The sequence below is a fragment of the Aythya ferina genome (genome assembly GCF_964211825.1).
Source record: "Aythya ferina genome assembly, chromosome: W".
NCBI lineage: Eukaryota > Metazoa > Chordata > Aves > Anseriformes > Anatidae > Aythya > Aythya ferina.
This window is the reverse complement of record NC_140313.1, coordinates 2,244,647-2,255,293: the sequence shown is the minus strand read 5'-3', so window position 1 is coordinate 2,255,293 and position 10,647 is coordinate 2,244,647. Positions and strand designations below refer to the sequence as shown.

Sequence of the window (10,647 nt, the reverse complement as noted above, 5' to 3'; positions counted from 1 at the left end):
GCAATCGTTTAGATTTGGGTACGTTGCCTATGCAGGCTCCTGTCCCAGTGACGTGTTGCATGGTTATTCCATTTTTCCTATCTCCCCAAGAGCATTAGGAGGGTGCGTCTTCAGTGCTCAAATTATATGTACTGTTGACTCATACCGCTTCATAAAAAGGGGGTTGTATATCGTAGCACAGCCAGCAATTCTCAGTCAGTTCAGGCCTAGTTCTATTCAGGGTCTTGTAAGTAGCTTGCATTACTTTCCGAAGAGGGTTCTCCTCAGACTCACCTGTAGGGGGTGGTATGGTACTAGTTATAACTGTGGTATGATTCTCAGCCGGGGTTACTGTGTTTATCATACTCGAGGGAGATGGTCTCTTGTTCTTACGTAGTTTTCTATTCTTTGGTCCCGTGAGGACTCTATTAGGGCCCACAGCATGGGTATATCTTACCTCTTCCTTTTTTATCAATATGAGTATTCCCCTATCTGTTCCAGGTTCCCAGAACTTTACACCCCAAGTTCTTCCCATCATCCACCCTGGATCTTGAGGCTGTAATATTGTAACTTCTAAAGATTTACAGGTTCCAGCATTGTTTACACCACCATCATAACTATAAGTAGGCTTGCGGCAACCTCCTGGTATCCAGGTAACTCTGAGATATCTATCCTTGGTATGGGTGTCCCATCCTGTGGCTATGGTCTCACAACCCCAGTATGTACAGTAATAGTGTCCTGGAGAGTTACAGTACCCCTTTCCTGGGTTCGAGCTAGGACACCAGTAGGTTGCTTTTACATTTGTAGCCCCCCAGGAATATTGTCTCTGGGGACTACACCCGTGGTGTAGTGTGTTACCTCCGTATCCTATTATTGTTTCAAATAATTCACAATTAGTTATATTAAAGGAGGGTGAGCCTGCTGTAGTATTGACCTTGAGGGTCCGAGAGTCATCCCGCCTAATTAAACTCCACCGATAGGGTTGGTGGGGGCTTCCTTCTCCCTTAGTTACATCTATGCAGATTATCAGAAATCCTGTTACACATACAGACCATGTTAAACCCAAGAAAAATGGAGGGGTCCTACCTTTACTACGGGTATCCCAGGGCTTTTGTGCACTTGGTCTCTTATCCCTGTTGCTTCCTGCTGCAGGCGGGAGGTGTTGGGGAGGTACTGGGGTAAGTGGGCTTGGAACCATCATTCCAAGAGGCCTCGTGAGCTGGTTCAGGAGGTAGTTTACTAACCTCGATCCCCACCGCATTACGTCTCTGCCTCCGTCATCTACTCTTTTGCTTAGAGCAATGAGGTGTACCATCTTCTCGGCAGCAGCCGTATCCTTCAGGGGAACCTCCTTCATCTTTAACCCACCTTAATGTGTATGCTCCACTTCCCCAGTTCCACACCTTATCCTGGCCGCTGTCCTTCCACAGACCACTGAAATATTTGCTGCTGGGCGTGGCTCACTTATGTGGAAGTGATACAAAAAAAAATATTGTTCCATTTGCCACCCCCACACACTAATGCTGTCACAAATACCTCGGGAGGGATACCCGTAGGAGCAATGAGCCCTCCACTTTTCTTTACAAACGAAAGGATATCAGATTCCTGAAGTGTTATCACTCATTAATCTTTTTCCGGAAAGTGACCTTCAGATTGTCGGGGTTTCCAGCCACCTCCCAATGAGAATCCTGGACAGTTCCCTTTATTCTGCTAGCATGCGTCCATCCTCGTTCTGCCGTACGGACTGCGGTGTCTGTAGTAAGTAAAATGAGAAAGGGTCCTTCCCAACGAGGGGTCAGGAAGGACTCTTTCCAAGTCTTGATCATCACCCTATCCCCTGGCTTAACCTTGTGGATTGTCATGTCCAAAGGTGGCCTCTGTACTACTAATCCTTTCTTTATTAGCTCCTGTCTTCGTTTCTTTAGCTCAATGATGTATTCTTGTAGCACCTTTTCTTCTACCTTTGGATGCTCAACTGGTATTTCCAAATCATAAGGCATCCCGTACAACATTTCAAAAGGGGAGATGCCAGTATCGGTCCGAGGTTGTGTTCTCAGATTTAATAGGGCCATTGGTAGGCACTTTATCCAGCTCATTTTGGTTTCAATCATCAATTTGGTCAAGTGTTTCTTAATCTCTCCATTTACTCTTTCCACTTTTCCCGAACTTTGTGGATGCCAAGGGGTATGATATTCCTATTTGATTCCTAAAGGACCTAGGGCCTCTTTGATGGTTTTAGAAGTAAAATGTGGCCCTCTATCTGAATCAATTACTGCTATGTTACCATATCTCGGCACAATGTTTTCTAACAGAATTTTTACTACCGTCCGTGCAGTGGCTCGCACCACTGGAAGGCTTCTACAAAGTGGGTTAAATGATCCACCAACACTAAAAGGTACTTATACATCCCAACCTTGGGAAGTTCTGTGAAATTGACCTGTATCTTTTCAAACGGTCTCTTAGCTAGCCCCCGCCCTCCCGACACTTTTTCTCTAAGCTGTCTTTTATTAACCTTCTGGCATATTAAACATTCCCCTACAATTCTCTTAGCAATTTCGTAAATCCCAATACACATATACTTAGTCCCAAAGTGGTCCACAAGCGCCTGTACTCCCCAGTGGGTCTGCCTGTGGAATTCTTTCATTATTCTCCACGCCATGCTTTTAGGAATAACCTCCCTCCCATCGGGGAGTGCCCACCTCCCTTCCTTCTCAACGATTCCCATTTGTTGTAGTTTTTCTGCCTCTCGGGCGGTAAAGCTCTTGCTACCTCCTGCTATTTCTCTGACCTGTTCTGCTTCTTTCATTATCAATAGTGCAGCCCGTTTTGCCTCCTCATCAGCTAAGTTGTTTCCTCTTATCTGGATAGAAGCACCCCTCTGGTGGCCTTTTACATGTACAACAGCAATCTGCTTAGGTCCTCTCAGGGCCTTCAGAGTTTGCCTTATCAGAGCCTCATGTACCAGACCCTTCCCTTGAGAATTTATTAACCCCCGCTCTTCCCAGATCTTCTCAAAGGTATGAACCACTCCATATGCATATCTGGAGTCAGTAAATACAGATCCCATCTTTCCTTTCAGCAGCTGTAAAGCCCTTAATACTGCAAATAACTCACATGCCTGGGCCGACCAGGTCGTATCCAAGGGACCAGATTCTTTTACCTCCAAGGTGTTTCCATCTATTATGGCATAACCTGATTTTCGTTTCCCATTTATTACCCTTGATGATCCATCTACAAATAATTTCTCCCCATTTGGTAATGCCTCTTCCTCCAAGTCTTCCCTTATTTTGGTCTGGGATTCGATTAATCGGACACAGTCGTGTGTCAATTCTTCACTTGGTTCCCCATATAAAAATTGAGCTGGATTCTGTAAACTAGTTGTTTCGAGTTCTAATTTGGGGGAGTGTATTAATATACCTTCATACTTCAATAGTCTGGCATCAGTAATCCACTTAGCTGTTTTCTGTTGTAACACCCCTCTTATGTTATGAGGTGTGTATACCATTAATTCTCCCCCCAGGGTGACTTTTCTGGCTTCCTCAACTAAGAGGGCTGTAGCCACTATAGCCTGTAAGCAGGTGGGCCAACCTCTACTAACTGGGTCTAACAATTTTGAAAAGTAACCTATGGGCTTCTTTCTTTCTGCCCACTTCTGTGTTAAAACTCCAAATGCTGTTCCCTCTTCTGTGTTTACAGAAGGGTCTCCTAGTATCGGGTAGGCTTAGCACCAGGGCATTTACTAAATCTGTTTTTAAATTCTCGAAGCACTGTTCGTCTGTCCAGCTCCATTTTATTAGTCCTTCCCCAATCAATTTCTGATATAGGAATTTTACTTTACTGCTGTAATTTTCTATCCATTGCCTACAATAACCGAGCAATCCCAGCAATTGCCTTACTTGTCTCTTACTCTTAGGTGCCTGTAGTGACAGGATGCCATTCACCCGTTCAGGATCTAATTTCTTAGTCCCCTTACTTAGCCAATGTCCCAGGTATTTCACCTCTTCTTCAGTGAACTGTAACTTGGATTTGGATACTTTTAGTCCCTTTAAGCTTAAGAAGTTCAGTAACCTAATACTTTCTTTCTTCACAGCTTCCTGACTTTCCCCTGCTAACAGCAGGTCGTCTACATATTGCACCAGCGTTACTTCTGGGTTTAGTTCATAGGTGCTTAATACCTGTTCCAGGGCCTGCCCGAACAAGTTCAGCGACTCCATAAATCCCTGTGGAAGCAGGGTCCACCTTAACTGCTGTTTCCGATGGGTCTCAGGATCCTCCCCTTCAAAGGCAAAGTAACCTCTGCATTCTTCCTTTAAGGGACAAGCCCAGAAAGCATCCTTCAAGTCTATAACACTATCATTTCAGTTCTGGGGAAAGTTGGCTCAACAAGGTATACGGATTGGCTACCACTGGGAATCTGGTGACTGTTCTCTTATTTACCTTTCTTAGATCTTGGACTAAACGGTAAGAGCCATCTAACTTCTTAATGGGTAGTATAGGAGTGTTGTGGGGAGACATGCAGGGTTCCAATAACCCTTGCTTCAATAGTCTTGCAATTTCCAGCTGCAACCCCTTTCTACCCTCTTGCGACATCGGATACTGCTTTACTCGAATGGGAATTTCAGGATTTCTAATGGTAATTTCAAAAGGAGTGATGTCCAATTTCCCCACAGACTCAGGAGTGTACCACACCTCTGGATTGATTTTTGCCTCGTCTTCCACAGTGAGGGTACACAGCTTAACTGCGATTTCCTCATTTCTTGCTTCTAAAGTGATTCCCAGTTCTACCATTAGATCCCTTCCTAATAGGTTATATTCTGCTTCGGGCACCAGTAAAAAGGATCCTACTATACATCGAGATAGGGTTTCTATTTTTACTCCCTTTATTATCAGGACCTTAAAAGGCTCTCCTTTTGCTCCTATTACTTGCAATTTCTCTGGGGAAAGCGAACACCCCCGGGGCACAGCCTGGACAGTAGATCTTTCTGCCCCTGAGTCCACAAGGAACTCCATTTCTTGGTGCTGAGGACCTAATTTTAATTTTATCAAGGGCTCCGTTTTCTTATGGGTCCCCAGCAAATAGAGCCCCTGACCCCCCTAATCTTCCTTAAACATCTGCTCATCCTGCATGCGCTTCCTGCAATTCCTCTTCATATGCCCTTTCTTCTGACAATAAAAACACTCAACCTGCCTCATGTCCCTCAAATCACTCTGACTCCTGTGGGGCTTTTCCCTGGGTTTTGAAATACCTGCTCCCCCTGTACGGGTTGGAGCTGCCTTTTGTCCTTCTCGGACTGCCGCCACCAAAATCCTTGCCTGCCTCTTCTGAATCTCCTCTCTCCACACATACACCTTCTGTGCTTCCCTTAGTAATTCATCTAATCCCTTCTCCTGCCAATCCTCCAATTTTTCCAATATCCTTCTAATATCCACCCATGATTTTGCTACAAACCGAGTTTTTAATAGAGCCTGTCCTACAGGAGTGGCAGGGTATAATCCCGAATAGAGCTGCAGATTCTTCTGCAGTCTCTCTAGCCACTCAGTGGGGGTTTCATCCTTCCTTTGGTGTTCGCTAAATGCTTTATTAATGTTCTGTCCTCTGGGAACAGATTCCTTAATCCCTTGAACAATTATAGTGCGCAGATCTGCCATATGGGTTCTGTGTTCAGCATTCTGGTTGTCCCAGTTCGGCCATTGTAACGGCCATTTTATATCTGTGCTGGGACCATGTTGGTGTTGTTGATCTCAAACTCTCATGCCTGCCCTCCGAATCATTTCCCTCTCTTCCATTGTGAAAAGTATACCTAAAATTGCCTGCAACTCTTCCCAGGTGTATACATTAGGACCCAGGAACTGGTCCAGCCTCTCAGACACTCCCAGAGGATCCTCCAAAAGATTCCCCATTTCCTTCTTAAATTCTCTCACGTCTCCTGAACTCAGGGGAACAGACACAAACCCCATTCCTGGCTGCGGCCTTCCCATAGCTATTTCTCTTAAGGGGTAAAGCCCTTCTTCTGACTGCCCCTTTTTTCTACTTTGACTCCTAGTTACTTTTCGATTTTCCCCAAGGGAACTGAGGGAGTCCAGGTCAGTGTCTAGAGGGTTTGGAAGGTGCAGGGGGGGAGGAAGGAGGAGGGATAGGGTCCGGTGCAGGAGCGGGAGCGACATAGGGAGGAGGGGACAACAGGGGGTCCTCAGGACTCTTAGTCTTCCTTCTGGGATTCTCTTGACCCTTTTCCTTTAGGGTAAATACATAAGTCCGGGTATCTGATCTTATCCATAAACCGGCATATTCGCTTTCTTCTGAACTGAAAGGTTCCTTGGAATTCACATATATATTTAGAGCTTGGCAAACCCAATCCTCAAAGGACCCCAAAACGGGCCAGTATAGGTGATCTCCTCTTATTTGTTTCCCTCCCCACACCTGCATACAGTAATATACCATCTTTTCTCTCATCTTGCCTTGTCTCGAAGGCCAGTCATCCCAACAGGCAATCATCAACCCTAAGGGACTTTCTGTCGGTATAGCGGGCAACCCTACCTTAGGGCCACCCATGGGGTCAGAAGGCTTGCTTTTCTGCTGCCCCATCTTCCAAAGTGCCTCCTTACATTCACACACACACTCCCCTCGTTTGTGGCCCACGCCTTCGCGGGCAATGGGAACCACACTACAGGAGGGTCCGCACTCACTTCGCTCCCCAGGAGTGTCTCATTCAGTCGCACTTCAGGAAACCCACCCCGACCAAATGGCACCGCTTATCAATACTCACTCAATCCTGAGTCTTCGTTCGGATCTTCGTGCACAAAAATTATGGGGTACCGCAGGATTCTTTTGCCTGCTTGCCTGAATTTAGAGTTCAGATGTACAGGATTTGGACGAGGGATCGGTCACCTGAGGGCCATCCAAAGATGGTGCGCCCCCCCGAGCTCGGATCCCAGACCAAAATGACCTGCATCCGAGTCACGGCACCAAATTGTAATAAGTGGTAGGAACCAAACCACTCTCAGAATAATCTTTATCAGAGCCAAATTTATTAAGCAAGCAAAACAGCGCTGGGCGGCCGGGGAGTCTCTGCTCCACCAAGGGCGCACACTTCACCCCCGCCAGAGTCCCCCTTTTATAGCTTGGTTGTTCGGGGTGTACGTGGCATATCCTGGTATGTCCTGCGGTTGCGCGTGCTGTTGCTAGGGGGTCGTCTCGGACCTCCTGGTGGTCGTGAGGATGAAGGCCGTAGTCTTCCTCTGCGTTGTGGGTTGCGATCTTGCTGAGCAAGCACTATACATGTTCTTATCAGGATGGGCAGCTGGAAACTCTCCAGCTATACAGGGTTGTCACAGCCCCCACAAGCTTTCCCACCGGTTTGATTAACAAACTTATTATACAATATTTATTACATTTTCAAAAACAGCTTTTCATTGGTCAAACAACTTTGAATATAACAGCAACAGCAAACCCCCAGCAACTTCAATGCCTTAACAGCTGGAGAACAAGAAACCGGAGACTGCCTGGAGTCTCCTGAATCACCCTTCTTTGTTCCCTCTAAACTCTTTTATATTCCTGATGGCCTCCTTGTTAACAGTCTGATGTTACCATCAACCACGGGGCTTGCCGACCCCCATGGCCACACTCCCACATTTCCCCCTTCTTTATTAATATCAACCATCTTCTCGACACGAATTACCACTCCATATATAACATTAGAAAGTTGGTAACACGTGGAAGGTCAGGTCAGAACAAATGCAGCATACTGCTTCACCTGAATCGCAATAAATGCATCGCTAGGCCAGCATGGAAGAACTGTGCCTGGGCAGATGCAGTACTGGCACTTCGGCAGACTTTCTATGGGCGTTAGAGAAGTGATCTGTAAGCACTTTAGGAACTACACCCTGGGAGCAATCCATTTAACATGAACGAATGGAGAAAAATCACTAAGTCCCCAAATGCCCATGCCTATTGAAGAGACCTTGAGGCATTTTGCGTTTGAATTACCCAAGCTGTCATGTCAGACAAATGGAAATGTGTGAAAATAGCCATGGAGAACTCAAAATGCCTTGCAGGGCAGCATACTGGGTGGAGGTGCCGATCGGTGCCGCAGAGGAGATGGGCTCAGAGCAGGGGGAAGCACTGGAAGCAGGCACTGCTCTTGTTCACTCTAATGCCTGGCAGATGTAGGCTCCCGGGTAACAGAAGCTGAGCGATGAAGACAACAAATCACTAGGCAGAACGTAGTAACATACTTCGTATCTTTCTCTAACCTTGTAAAACTGAAGCGTGACATGAAATTTCTGCCGAAAAACTCTCTGCTACGCTTACCATTAGGGTCCATCTGACTCGTGGAGATGATGCACGGGCAACAAACTCAGGGCGTGCAACCTCCGCAAAGGTCTTCTCCGCAAGGAAGATGACTCGTACAGTCACCGCTGATGGACTTATTCACCACCGAGTGTTTAAAGGCCCAAGAAATGAAAAGCGCTTTTTGGGAGCAAAGGGCACATCCACGTTGGACTGGTATTGCCACGTACGGACCCTCAGCTCAGTGATCAGGCTTTTTCTGACTTCTCTAGGGCCTCCTCAAAAAGACAAACCTGTGTCTCTTTGGAAATACCCTGTGTGACTCAGCCTGACTCAGCCGCCTGGTATTGCTGGGCAAATCCCAAAGCACCGCAACTGATTTTAATGCAGTATGGGTAACCAAATGATTTCCATTTTTTTTCATTCCTGTCTCCCTGTTCAACAGCAAGCACTGCAGAGCACTCTTTTAATTCTACAGTCCTAAACCTGATCGTAATAGATGAAGCGCTTTAAGGTATCTTTAGTTCACGGCAAAAGCTTCTCGTGAATTTTAAAGAGTATACTTGGATCTGCCACTGCTTACAAGCGAGCAGAGATCTCCAACTGATGTGCTATGAAGACATGATGAATTCTGCCTCCCAGAGGAAGGAAGAAGAAATTTTCCTATTCCTAAAAGCAGAAAAGCACACGGTCACCACACACGCTTGGGACGAAAGTGTATGAGCAAATTCAGAAGCAGCTTTGAACCCTTAATGGAGGTTTCGCACTAGCAAGCAGGATTTCCTGTTAAAAGGGAACCAGAAAGACAATGAGACCAGAAGAAACATGGAAGCAAGGAATCTGAGCTGGTGAGACCGAAGTAAATATTTACAAAAGTAAGCCTGGGGTTTCATTTGCAGCGAGTGTTTGTAAAACTCAGGAAGGGTCGAACTGATTATAAGGTTCATTCCTAGCACAACGGCCCTGAAATCTGCCATAGGAGTCTCAAGGCATGAATGTATTTTCCTTTCAGCGTTTCCCCATGCTTGTCCTGTTAATATTTTATACGAAAACCGAATGGACAACCGAGTTTGCAGTTCTTCCATTTCATCCGCTCGCTCTTAATTCACTTCTGCCGAGAGAAGACATTTGTCTTGAATTAGGACAAAGCTCTGTGGGTGAGAATCAGAGGAAATTGCTGGAGAAAGCAGGCTGAGCAAAACTCCTCCCCCCCAAAAAAACACAGACTCCGAACAATGAAACGACAAGAAGAAAATGAAAGAAACATCGCTGCCATGCAAGCTAAGGACAAATCTTTATCCTTTGAGCAACTTTTACTTGATGCTGGTTTGTTTAAATGCACCGTGTGCACACATATGCACTGGGGTCACTGCTGCATTTCCAAAGGAAATTGCTGTGTACTCATGGAAATGAACCTGGATCCACATTAGGAATTAACAGACTCCCAAAGATCAGCATACGTGCATTGCTAGCAGTCCTCTTCACACTAAGACACAAAGTCCCAAACCAGACCATCCACCTCACCGTTAAGGAGTGCTCCATCTTCAATGCATGGATCGTCTCTTGCGGAGCAATGCCTTTTTTCTAGGCTTCTAAAACCCTACACGGGAAGAAAATTTGACAGATTCTGCACCTGCATCTGCAGATAACTTCTGAATTGTTCGTGATGAAGCGTGGCTTATAAATTCAAAGCCAGGCGTATTTTGCTTTTTATGGAGCGAACCACTTTTTGTTATTTGCGAACCACTGAGATAGGCTGGTGAGCACCACAGGAATTTAAGATCAGTAATTAAGGATACGAACATTTGTTGTCTTGGTTGATGGCATGCGTTCAGCATGCCCTGAGGCCACAAAAAAAGGAAGAAGCGATAAAAAAAATATATATATTTTTTGTTTTTTTATGTAAGAAATGTGTAAACACAGTATCTTGATTTGACAACGCGTTACAACCCACTTTAGCAGAGTATCTCCACCTACAGAGCAACAGCGATTTTGGCTCAAAAGTCGAGTTTGAACCACATCTGAAACATATTTCATACACCTGCAGTTGTGCACAAAAATAAAGAAAAGGTGGTTTGAGCTGCTACTAACAAGCTGAATTCAGAGAGACGGTTTGTACCCCTACGATTTCACCAGGCAGTTGTTCAGAAGGATGCTCCTTCTTGGTACAAAACCTACAAATTTTCAAAATTTGTATTTAACTATTCCCACCCTTCGCCTCCCAAGAGGAAGGAGATTGGTTTCGATCCAAAATCATTCTCTCCAGCCGCACGAAAAAAATAAATCTTCATTTGAGTGACTGAGGTTTGCAAAGTAGGTTTCCCAAGGAAACCAGCAAATACAGAATTTCTGGGCAATTTAAAAATTTTAGTTATGCA

The 10,647-nt window shown here is 45.5% G+C and overlaps 1 protein-coding gene across 8 annotated transcripts in view; it reads right to left on the bottom strand.

The window, feature by feature from the left end:
- Positions 1 to 254: 254 nt before the first annotated feature.
- Positions 255 to 10,647, bottom strand: part of LOC311426293 (dymeclin-like) — a 93,735-nt gene continuing 83,342 nt past the window's right edge. For 2 of the 8 annotated variants that reach the window (XM_084502603.1, XM_084502614.1), the window contains one exon: positions 6,987 to 9,420. In XM_084502603.1, coding sequence (XP_084358729.1) covers positions 9,408 to 9,420 — 13 coding nt within the window. In that variant the 3' untranslated portion in view covers positions 6,987 to 9,407. Of the gene's footprint in view, positions 274 to 6,986; positions 9,870 to 10,647 lie in introns of those variants that run through there. The other 6 variants (XM_084502625.1, XM_084502610.1, XM_084502624.1 and 3 more) reach the window with 4 other exon arrangements.